General features: G+C 36.8%; 1 protein-coding gene across 2 annotated transcripts in view; it reads left to right on the forward strand.

Moving 5' to 3' along the window:
* The window catches only part of RNF38 (ring finger protein 38), a gene marked incomplete at its 5' end in the record, with an annotated part of 111562 nt that extends 99283 nt beyond the window's left edge, over positions 1-12279 (forward strand). For both annotated transcript variants that reach the window (XM_084225338.1, XM_084225339.1), the window contains 6 exons: positions 387-548; positions 3417-3523; positions 5074-5158; positions 6634-6755; positions 7097-7196; positions 8856-12279. In XM_084225338.1, the coding sequence (XP_084081464.1) occupies positions 387-548; positions 3417-3523; positions 5074-5158; positions 6634-6755; positions 7097-7196; positions 8856-8918 (639 nt within the window). In that variant the 3' untranslated portion in view covers positions 8919-12279. The remainder of the gene's footprint in view (positions 1-386; positions 549-3416; positions 3524-5073; positions 5159-6633; positions 6756-7096; positions 7197-8855) is intronic.
* Positions 12280-12885: the final 606 nt, after the last annotated feature.

Consider the following 12885-nt stretch of genomic DNA (forward strand, 5'->3'; position numbering starts at 1 on the left):
CTGGCACAATTTCGGTTCTTGTCTGTGGTTGTTTATTTTTTTCTCTCGCATAGTTATACAGTGAGAGCAGCCTGGCAAGAAGGAGAACAAATATTTGTCCTGAAAAATGCAAGATACAGGAAATTACAGCCACTCCTATATTTGCTAGATCGCATAAATTCCTGGTCTATAAACATGGCTAGCTGGAAAAGGTGAATTTATATCAAATGTGTAGTGTTGTCTTTGCTCTTTTGGGTAGTGTTAATGACCTAGGACTTGTTCATAGAGTTACTATAAAATTGATCATGGCAGCACAGAATATACAGTGGGGACTGCAGTTCTTTATTGGGGAAAAAAATTTCATCTCTGTTATTGCAACAAAGACCATCTCTGTTTTTTTTTTGTAGCCACTGCAAAGGATAGAAAATGACGTAGAATTGCTTGGAGAACATCTTCCTGTAGGAGGTTTTACATACCCTCCCTCAGCCCATCCACCAACGTTGCCTCCCTCAGCTCCTCTTCAATTCTTAGCCCATGATCCATTACACCAGGAGATGTCATTCGGGGTAGTAAGTATTGTTTTCTATGCTACATTCTCTTTCACACTGCATTGACATTCTTGATCTTTATTCTGTAGTACATTTTGTTGAAAAGTCACGCTTTTGCAATCATGTTCCATTATTGGAATAGCTGCATATTGTGGTATTTTCTTTAAACCTAAGTTAATCAAGTTAAGAGTAATTTAATGACACCAGCAAATTATTTCCAGTAATGTTATCTGCAGAGTGCAGCAGCATTTACTTAGAAAACTTTCCATGTTGTCACATAGTTCAGGACTTCTACTGCAGGTATCGGTTAGTACAGTTCAGAAAAACTGCTACCACTTTTAGTTAATTCTTCATCAGATGTTGAGTTTTCACAGCTCAGGAAAGCCAGAATGCTTTATAAACAGCTCTCTTTAAGCAGTTGTAGAGTGCTTCCATAATTTAGACTACAACATATATTATAAAGATAGCCACATTGTAAAGCTTGATTTCGGGGGATCAACAGGCAGTTCAACTGCAGCAGCACAAAATAAAATTAAAAGTGGTGCAGGATAAAGTCTGTGTTGAATTTTGTTGAATCATGTGCCTCTGTGGTGTGTCCAGTGGTGCTACTTCTAGGATCTTTGTCGTGTACTTCAATCTGCAGTTATACTAGTCCTGAGATGTGTCATGGTTTTGTTACTGTTGGTTTTGTTGTTGTGGTTGTTTTGTGCAGGTCACTTCTTTAAAAAAACCAGAATACCCCCTCTCCTGTCTGTGTGATGCTGGGAGAAATAGCTAGATCCCAAGTTTAGCTGAAATTTTTTATTGTTTGACAAGTTGTCAGTGGTTTTAGAGGCATATTGTTATTTAAATTTTAAATAATAATTAAATTTTAGGCCCTGCAGCTGCAGAACATACAGATACTTTGTCTTCAATTATTCTTCTTGAAATCACAGAACCTAGTTGCTTGCAGTTTTCATAAAGTTTCAAGTAAATGTCCACCATTTCAAAAGGTGATCAACTTGCTCCTAATCTAAAGGTGTATGGATTTCCAATTAAGTTTTCAGGCACTGTGAGATACTCTGGAGTCCAGGACACTTGAAGGCTTCTATAAACTGCTTGTATTTTATTCAGTATGCTTGTTAGATGAATTAGTCTAATCATATATGTTTTGCTTGGAGTCAGACTTCTTAATTTTTAAGTTTGCTTGTTAAAGTAGGTAGGGAACATAATAACCGTTTTCTGCAGATCATAGCATATGTCCTCTGATGCTTCAGCTCTGTGTTATTTATTGGTAAAAAAGTAGAATAGAGACATATTACAAGTAACCATGTGGCCTTTTATAAAGTAATACTAAATCTTTACAAAGCTTTATTTGCATTAACATTAGTACGGAATAGATGCATTTCTGATTCGTTTTCATTCAGTGAACACAACTGTTTCTAATTATGTTTTTGGATTGTAGAATTCACAAAGCAGTAAAATTAATATTTCATATGTCTAGTTTGAGATGACAACCAAAAGGAACCGGGCTTTTTTCTATTGTTCATATGTTCATATTCATATGTTAATTTTATGTATGACCATGGCTACCTAATTATAATGTTTCTATTGAAAATTAGGGGATTTTAGGTTAGTCAGTGGGAATGCTGGGCTCTCGTGCTTTCAAATTTCAAACATGTAAGAATAAAAACGTGTTAGTAAAGGCTTAGAGTGTTCTTTGTTTAAAAAAAAAAGTCTTAAGGCCCTCAAATATAAATTTAACAGGGATACATGAATTTTGTATAAAATTCAAAAACATTATGTGTAGACAATACAAAAACATTTTAGTAAGAGAGGACAAAATGCGCCCTGATTTATCAATAGAACGAATGCATTGAAACTTTGGTCTTGAGTGTCTCTATGTGTGGTCCAGCTGCAGAAGTTGTAGTGATTAAACCTTCTACATATACCTGAAAGGCTTTGAGCCTTTAAGCCTATATATAAATATATACCACTGCTTAAAAGTTAGAGGATTTTTTAAGAGATTTTTTAAAATTCTCATATTTAAAGAGCTTTTAAGGGCTTCTTTACTCAACTGCTTATCCACAGGCCTGCATAATAGTGCCTGAGCCTTTTATATTTAGTAGAGGTTCAGCAATTCATGTCCTGTTTCCCAAACTACACTGACTGTAGACTAAACACACAAGAACTTGTAGGGATTTCTGTTGTATGTTACCACTTTTTCACATGAATTGGTAGGATTGCATATTATAGATGGGAATAGTAATTTCAAATTTATGCTGAGATTCTGTTGGATTTTAGCAGAGGCTGAATTTTTTTAAACAATGCTTTATTGAAAGTGGATTTCATTATTTCATTATTGATTAAGAATAGAAATGTAGAATCATGGGCTCACAAACTGGATAAGGTTGGAAGGGAGGTCATCTGGTCAAGCAGGGCCACCTAAAACTGGGTGTGCAGGACTATGTCCAGCCAGCTTTTGAGTATCTCCAGGAAGGCAGACTCCACCATCTCCCTAGGCAACCTGTGCCAGTGCTCAGTCACCCTCAGAGTAAAGTGTTTCCTGATGTTCAGTCGGAGCCTCCTGTGTTTCAGTCTGTGCCCAGTGTTTCTGGTCCTGCCACTGGGCACCACTGAAAAGAGCCTGGCTCCATCTTCTTTGCACCTTCCCTTCAGGTATTTATATACATTGATAGGATCCCCCTGAGCCCTCTCTTCTCCAGGCTGAACAGGCTCAAGCTGTTTCAGCCTTTTTGCACACGTGAGATGCTCCAGTCCCATCTTAGTGACCCTTTGTTGGACTCTCTCCAGTATGTCCGTGTCTGTCTTGTGCTGGGGAGCCCAGAACTGGACACAAGTTCCAGTTCTGCAAGTTTCAGTTGAAGCTTATTTTCTTCTTTCTTGCAGCCTTACCCACCTTTTATGCCTCGAAGACTCACAGGGCGCAGCAGATACCGATCACAGCAGCCAATACCACCACACCCTTACCATCCCAGCCTATTACCTTATGTGCTGTAAGTGAAAAGTACATTTGCTTCCATGTAGGCTATTAAGAAGTCAGAAAGCATCTTGGCACTTTTTATGGTTGGACTCTACCAGAGACCAGGCATATTTCACCTGTCTCGAGGAAAACTTCCATTTCTGTGTAAACTTTTCAGCCTATTTTTAATAACCAACACCACTGAGCAAGGAAAAATACGAGTGAACCGTTTTTGTCCAGTGTAGTTTTTTGACACACAATAGCCTCTTGTTTCTGAACTCTTGGTAAAATCTTCAACAGATTTTAAATCATAGTTCTATGATACTCTTACAGAGGCATAGTTACACTACAGGATCAAGTTGTAGGAGTCTTCATTTACAGAATAAATTAATTTGGTTTGGTTCTTAATTGTAAAACGCAAGAGTGGAGACTTCTGTGATGTGTTATTCTTTATTGGCTTAAGTGCTACTGTGTCACAACTGTCACATTTCTGTTTTGCCTCTTGAGTAGCTGTTTCTGGAAAAGATTGTGGGACAATTAACATTTAGGAATTACCTGTAGTGTGTTACGGTAGACTCTCTGGAAGAGAGTTTGGGTCTATGACATGAGATGTATTAGTCTTCTGTGTTCTGTATTAGATGTAAGAATTAAATGTTCGGAAAACAAAGATTAGGTTTCTGGTGCAAAGGTGACGTTGACAAGGAAATAATCAAGCACTGACACCAGCTCTATAGATTCTCTCTGTGCAACATCAGGCGTGGCCTGAAAATGGCACCAGAAATCTGATTCAGCAAAGTTATTCAACTTTTCATCTTGCAGTCTGAGAGTAGTGTTGTAGCTTCTTGCCTATTCATTGACGACATGATGTGGCACAGTAATTCCTGATTCTACTCTATTAGTGCTTTGAATTTGTGATTTCCATGTCTGTGGATGAAGTTTTGACCCATTGTAGTACCTTGGAGGGGTAAAAAGACTTACTGAATATACAACCAGAAAAACATCTCTCTGATCTTTCAGTCTGAAGGGATTCTGCTTTTACCAGTATCACGATACTTGAGAAGGTGAATTTGTGCTTGCCTTCAGGATGGGTTTGTCTGGTAGCAAATCCTATTTATCTTCGTGTTTTAGGCTTGCAGAAGTTGCAAGACTTTTATGTTGGAGATCTAAGTGGACTTAGTATTCCTCTTTGATGGTCTTTTATCCACTTAAGAAATAAAACATATTTAAAAGCAGAAAACATATTTAAAAGCAGTCAATTTTTGTCAGTTTTAGGTCTCCATAGTCTGTGATAATGAAGAATTTAGTTGCTGTAATGAAGCTGAGCTTGGTTAAAAGTATCAAGTGGAGCACGCATGCAGTTAAAAACTCAGTACTCCCAATTTCAGAAAGTTAGCAGAAAAAGCTTTTTTTCTGTGACTCTTTCACTTCAAATGTCTGTTCTTGACTTCAAACACAACATTTTTGGCAGTTCTGAGAACAAGTTGATTTGAGAGGCATCACAAAGGTTACTTTACCTCTGCCAGATGTTTCTGTGCTTTCCTTCAGCAAGATGCTGAACCTTATCCTTGTTTGCTCTCATGGTAGATCAATGCTCCCAGTGCCACCGGCAGTTGGACCAGCTTTCAGCTTTGAGTTGGATGTGGAAGATGGAGAGGTAGAAAACTATGAGGTTGGTGTGTGAACTACAACTCCCTTTAAAGAACAGGTGTTAGCTCAATCAATAGATAAAATTTTATTCTATTTTGCTTTTAATCCTGGTTTTGCTTTTCAAATAAATGTAGTGACTGTGAAGACAGAGTCCAAAAATGGTCCTTTCAGATTTTTTTGTAATACTGAATATTAGAAGTGTTTAGCTTTCTTTCTTGTCTATAGCTCTTTCCCAGAATGCACCTTTCCGGGCTAGTAATCATTAAATTGTTTAACTTTTATGTTCTCCATGCTATTCTTCTCCTTTCAAAATTTAAATGATTTTAAATACCAAACAGAAGCACTTTCAAAAGAAAAGGGTAAGTTGCTGGTTTTATGAGTGTAACTTTCAGAATAGTTTTAATATCATAGGATTAATTAATCTAAACATAATGTTTATATAATTTGCCTTACTGCCTTTCTTCTTGCCCTCTGGAGGGGATGGTAATTCACATCTAGAGATGCAGAACCCTTTTAAATATTCTAGATAATTATGGGGCTGTTCTAACTGTTGTTTCTTTGCTGGTTCTGAAGCTAATGGATTCCATTTAATTTCTCTTGAGTTAGTCATCATTAACTGTGACTTCTGCATCTCTTTGCCTGTGCTCTCGTTAAGATATCTATGTAGTTGCACATCTTCAGTTTAACAACGAGTGCTTCTTTAATAACTTCTGTGGTGGTTCAGAAGCAGCAACGTCTTCCTGAGAATTTGGGCCCTAGGTTCAGTAACGTAAGAAATCAATACCATTTGCAGCTTACATAGTATCTTTCCTCTGATTGTTTATCACACTGATGTTGTTTCATATGCCCCTCATGAAGGAGAGTGAGTTAAATACATGACAGATTGCAAATTTCAATACATGAAAGGATTTTAGATGCAATCGTTGACTTACAGAAAATAAACAAAAAAATTAGCAGCCAAAAAAGCACCTGAAGTCTGATGATATGTATTTGTTTTCCAGATTGAGGATAAAATCTCCATAATTTAATTCGGCTAGCCCCAGATATGGAAGGGGAATCATAAACTGTCCCATTAAATTTATGATTTCTCTCACAAGACCAAATTCACATATTCTAACGAAAGAAATAAGCTGACAGTTTCTTTCTGGTTACCAGTGCTGTTAATTTCATGGCAGGGTGAGGTGATCTCTCAGAAGTGAATTATTTATTGAGCTGTGCATGCAGTCACAAGACTAATTGGAAGTTTGGTCCTTGGGAGGTGGGTTTTGAAATCACAGAGGAAATATCTTACGTCATTACAAAGATAGTTAAGTTATGAAAGACTTTCTAAGGAGCTTGTATTTTGTGGGAGCACTAAGGTTCAAAACATTTCTTGATAGAAAGGTGCTTTGTGCTAGCAGCTGGTATAGTGAGATGTGATGGTAGCATCCAGCACTAGTGGAAGCAGAGCCTGTTTGATCAGTGAATTTTTATATGTCTGGTTTCCATGTTTTGCAGGCACTGCTGAATTTGGCAGAACGTCTGGGAGAAGCCAAACCACGGGGATTAACAAAAGCAGACATTGAGCAGCTTCCATCCTACAGGTTCAACCCAAACAATCACCAGTCAGAGCAGACATTGTAAGTATATTGGTCTCTTTCAAGGATCCATAATTTAGGTGGCTTGATTTTAATTTCTTTCACTTGCAGTCGCAGCGAGGTCAGAACAGCAAGAATACTTGATTTGTGATGTAAAGCAAAGTAAATAAAAAGCACAGTAAATAAAAAAAAAACAAACAATAAAACACCCATAGAACCACACAGTCAATTCTCAGTTTCCATTGTCAGATGTATATCACTGTAGCTACTGAAGGAGTAAAATAGCTACTGTGTTGCAATCATACCTCTCAGGTTTTGTATGGAATTGCGCATTTGTTGTTCTTACACAGCCAGATACATTTGAACTTCATTGTCTTTTTCAGATGTGTGGTGTGCATGTGTGATTTTGAGTCAAGGCAGCTACTTAGAGTCTTACCCTGTAACCACGAGTTCCATGCCAAGTGTGTTGATAAATGGCTGAAGGTAAGAGAAAGTAATCCTATCTTAGATGAAATTGGTTATGTAGGTTTGTAGGAGAGGGTGGGGATATTTTGCTGTTATGCTCCATTTCATCTTGTTTTGTGTTTCTGATACTTAAAAAGCCAGCAGAATGGAATCACGGCCTAGGTATTATATTATTCTAATAATTGATGAAGACTGTTTCTTCATAATATTTGGCACAATGGAAAATGAATATGAATACAGCTGTTTTCATTGACAGCTCTTACTGTGTTTTCCATTTGCTTAACACAGTAACTGAGCATTTGAGTATTACACAACATTAAAGAAGAATTGAAAAAAAGTAAATCATATAGGATGTATGATACAGAGCTTGGTGATGATGGTGGCTTCAGCTGTTTTACACAGCTTGCCTAACAAGAATGAGTGCCAACAGATTTCCTTCCCTACTTTGCTGTTAATGTTGGTTTCTGGGGCAGATAAAGTGGGTTACATATGTACATTTTTGTGTATGCATCTATACAGAAATGTAATATATACAAACTACAGTTTTACAAAATCATTTACCCATGGAAGAGGATTTGTGTGAAAAAGAAAGGCTCAAGAGTTAGGACCACCCAGTAAGAGCACTGATTAAATAGCAGCTGTACAGAAGGTGAGAAGAACAAGAAATACAAGTAGATTATGGCAGACATTTCTTCAGGCTGCTCTTCACTTGTATTTTCATTGAAAAATCTGATTGCCTTAGAAGACTTGGAGTACAGTGGTTGGTCTTGCAGTTTTGGTAACTGTGAAATAGAGAATTTGTGAGAGGGAAGAGCTCTCTTCACTCTTACCTTTGCAAGGGAAGTATTGACTCATAGATGTTATATATTTTTCTGGGGCTTTTTCTCATTATTTGCTAAAATGAAATTTGCCAGTATTTGAAAGGGGAATGACAAGGCAGAAATATTTTCCCAGTAGCTTAAAGAATATTACTTCTTATCTGTCTTAGTTTTTAAGGAAGCTAGAAAAATAAATGAGTCACAGGGTATATTTTCAATATGTACGTTACTAAAGAGCTAAATGTAGGCCTGCTAGTGTGTGTTACTTGAATATCTGCTTGGCTGGGTCATCTTTTCTTTCTTTTTTTTATTCCCCTTCCCCTTTACTAAAAGCCCCTCCCTTTTTCCCTGGTTTGCTTTCAGCTTTGACCAAGTCTGTCTGATGTTTTTCTGTGATGATAACCAAATAAACAAAGTATGGTGTCATTCCTGATCATTACAGTTTGTGACAATGTGACATCCTCACACAAAATGTTTATTTGAGCCCAAGGTGTCTCAGTTTGTTTTGGTGGTTTTCTCTTCATCATACAGTACAGGTTGTTAGTTGCATCTATGTGACTGCAATATACTATAATTGTGAATCTGCATTAATGAAACGACCATCGCTTAGCCAGAGCCTTTTTTGTTGTCTTGCTTTGGCTTTAAAGATAAAAGGCACAATTATTTTTTGTAAATGTAATTTTGAATTTGCAGACTCACCACACCATTCAAACACAACAAAACAAGAAAAGGCATAAGCACATTCTGTCTTCTCTTGAATTGCTCTTCAGTGGTCACAGATGTCAGTGTCACATACATGTTACTTTAACAATGTATTTGTCAGTCTGGTTAACCATCTTTTGTTTTTCTGGTTTTACAGGCAAATCGTACCTGCCCGATTTGTAGAGCTGATGCTTCAGAAGTGCATCGTGATTCAGAATGACCAATCTAAGAGCACAAATCTGGTTTGGGTGTTTCTGGTCACATGTATATATGAACTCTCTATTGAACTTACCTACCCATGTGGCTTCCAGCCTACCCTTTACACAAAAGGGTCAATGGACCTTACTTTGCACTGTGTGACTTAATCAATTATAAAGCTTATAACTAGTCTTCACAGTTACAGGATTGTTATACTAACAAGTGTGATTGGAACTCCAAAGATTTTTTTTTTAGCTTAATTTTGTGTGTGCACTAACATTCCCTGGGTTTTGTGTGATCATTCCAAGTATTGCTGCGAGATTACTGTGGATGTGATCTTTTAGCATGTGCTTTTATATAAAAGAAAAAGGAAAAAAAAAAGTGGTAGCTCCAAACAATATAGCAATCTACCTTATATAGAGCCTTCAGATACTGTGAGTGGGGATGAATGGTGTGAGTGTGTGTTTGCCTGACAGAGGGTGAGTGAAGTGTGCTTGTGACTGGGTGTGCCTGCGTGTTTGAGAACCTATATACCAGCATGTTCTGAGAACGTATGTGTGTAGTAATAATTATGCTGCAATGTATAATCTTGTGTGTTATTTAAACAGTACTAGTACTGTACACTGGTTCCTTTCCTTGTGTTTGCAGTTGCACACTGAATGCGATGGGTGCAGCAATTACAGACATTTAGTATTTTGTCCCCAACGTACTTACAGGTGTAAAGACCTTTCTACCTACTACTATTCAAACAGCTTCCCCTTCACTGGAGGCTTTAAGTGTGTACCACTAAAGAATGCATTGATTCTTCATACATGAGTAACCTTGGGGGTTTTATCATATGTTACAAAGTCTGGATTTTTTAATGGCTGATTTACAAGTTATTTTATCAATGTAGAGTCACAATATCACATTTAGCAATATTAATGTTTTCAACCGCTGAAATATATCAATGTTTTTCTGTTTTCCTTAAATTTTTCTAGCTGGGTTTACCAGTTATGTGTTTCTTTCATGAAAGGAAGCAGGAAGTACACTGAGGGTGTCCTGGTCTTGTGGAAGAGCTCTTAACTCTTGCCCATTGTACTTCCTAAGGACATCATCTTTTCACTTATAAACATTGGCTTTTGGTTCTTTGTCATCTGCAAGGAAGTTGATATGTAACTAAAATAACTTGTAAACGGTTACAATTTTATTCCTGCAACTTCATGAATAAAATACATTTTTTAGCATTTTCTCAGTGAAGTAGAATTTCATATTTCTTTCACCCTGTCACAAGAGGAGGTAGGTTTTGGTCATAACCTGCAGAATTCAGTTGCCCTGATGCTGCTTCTTTCCCTTCCTTACTTCATGATGAGTATAATAGGAAGAAGGAACTCCTAGGTTTTTGCAATCAAGTTTCCAGAGTGCTTCACTAGAGGAGCCATTTGGAATACTTTCCAGAACAGTGCTGTGAAAAAAGGGGATAATGTCTATTCAAGTGCTCTGAATAATATTTTATTTGGGCCGTTGAAAAAAATGAGCTTTTTTTTGTAATGTTCACACTGTTAATATCTTTGATGTCTTCTAGCAAAATATTTAGGTCTGCCTATACCACAGTTATTAAAAGGATGCACTTTTTGCAAGGAAACTCTTCTCATAAATTCAATGTCATTTCTTTGGTTGCAGCAGCAGCACAAGTGGCACAATTACCGGTATTGCTACAACTTGCTGCCAGTCTCAGCTTTAAGTTTATTCTTTATAATTTCTGATGCTTTTGTATGCTGCTATGCTTTAGTATCAGTTAAAATATCAAACAGTGTTAGATGTTCTCCATGCTGTTTTCCTCTTTAAAGATTTTACATACCAGTCACAGCTCTTGGTGCAGCTAAATAAAAGCACAATTTTGCCCTGTTTCAGATGTTTTTCTCTCTGTTTAGTTATACAGGTAGTTCTCAAAAACAGTGACTCTTTCTGTACCTGTCCTTACATAGGAGCACTAAATAAACAAAAATGCTGTTACTTCCACTTCAAAATACTAGAATTTCTTTTTTCTCTCTTCCAGTGGAGCTAAAGAATAGGCTTTTCACAATAGCACATAGCAGGTTAAATTACATGTAATAAAATTTATTTTTTTAACAAATAAAATCATGTTTAAAAAGCATATGCCACGTATGTCTTACAAAACTTAGACTCTTTTATATTACTGCAAAAGAAAAAGAATCCATGTACAGATTTAAACATGACTAACATTTCTGTGTTTAGTACTCAGTTCAAAGCATGGAAAGAGGGTACTTTTTCTAAACTTGATACAAGTGAACAAGACACATACTTCTGAAGCTGAGTGAAAGTAGTTCTCTTTCTGGAACTGGAGAAATGTCCCTTTTCCCCCACTAAAATTCAGTGAGACAATGAGAGATCTAGGAGATGGAGGGTCTAAGTTGGTGAAATCCTGCAATTAATTGTTGCACTCTTATGGCTCATCTCTCCTGGAATGGTTCTTCGTTTTGCTTGGATGAATGGGGACTTGCTTCTCGTGGTTAGTGTGTACAAAGAGCACACATGTTTATGTTTTGAATCAGCTCAGACAGGCTACAACCACATCTTCTGTGGTGGCTGTCAAGGGCAGGGGATTTATGTTCAGCTCTTAACTGCCATGTATTATGCACAGCTGCCATGGTGCCTGACAGCACCTGAATTCAGCAACACTTCTTTTATGTTCATTGCCTTTCTGCCATCCAGTGACTTTTTTTCTCCAAAAAAATGAAAATATCCAACCTCCAATATGTTTGCTTTATCGTATTGGCACTGCTGTGCTTTTTTGCATAAACTGTCAATTTAATTTGACATTTTGGTGGATATCAAGGCCTACAGATAATTCCAGTGTCTCATTTTTTGGCTTTCTTTAGAAAAAGAAGTAAGGCCATATGTTGTACGACATTTTGTAGAGGCTCCTGAATGTGACTTCACAGCTCTTAATACAGTGCATCATACTTGGGATGAGACTTACCAACTGTTTTAATTTTAATTGTAGAAAACAGTTTCAACTGAGTTATCTTTGGGCCTTTGTAAAAGCTGTGGTTTTTTTTCCTTTGGTACATTGTTACCTCATTTTGCTACTTGTGTTTCAGACTTGCTAATTATTATGAAAGCTTATGGTTTTTGTTGGAATCATATTTTGTTAAGTGTTTTCTTTAAATCATATGCTATTGTATCATTTAACATGTAGTTTTAAATGTATTATAAATATCTGTAACCAAATCATTTGAAGGCTTGATAAATTTTTAACAAAATTTGTACATTTTTTATGAGAGTTACTAGTAATGCTTTACTAGGTAGTGCAATGAATTTTTATTTTTAATCCCTGTGCCCAATTTTGGAGTTGAGAGAGTTGTTCGGTAATAAATGTATGATGTACACTTACACAATTTTGTCCTGTTCTTTCTCTGAGGAGTGTATGGTTGTCTTTTATTCCTGGGCATATTTCTGTGCATCATCATGCAAATTGAACTATTACTGGCAACAGCCACTTGTGTTGTAGGTGTTTTGCCACCTTAACTGTAGCACACAACTTTTTCTGTATTCTTACATTGAGAGCGCCTCAGAAACTGATCTGAAATGCTCTACCATATTTGTCAGTGTGTGAGAATTCATCACACTCAAAGCCTTGTGTTCTGAAGATCTTATTTACATAGCCAGAAGAAACTTGCAGGGATGAAGGTTCTTAGGCATACTATTTGCACTGTGAATCAGCTGAAGAGATGTGTTACACTTTTGCAGTGCCCTAACAGTAGTAAGTGATGCATCCTGAATTATGATGGTTTCATTAGCCATGGTCACACAAGAAACTGGTAGTAAAACAAAACCAAAAAGAAAGGGGAAAAAAAAAGAGTTGTGTGATTTTGGTTTTAAGATAACTAAGTTGACAGATGTAGTTTTTTAAGAGGTTTTCATTTACGCATCTCTAGCACATGTTCCAGGTACTCAGACGCATTTGAAGATTAATTCATCCTTTT

This window comes from Fringilla coelebs (genome assembly GCF_963513975.1).
Source record: "Fringilla coelebs genome assembly, chromosome: Z".
NCBI lineage: Eukaryota > Metazoa > Chordata > Aves > Passeriformes > Fringillidae > Fringilla > Fringilla coelebs.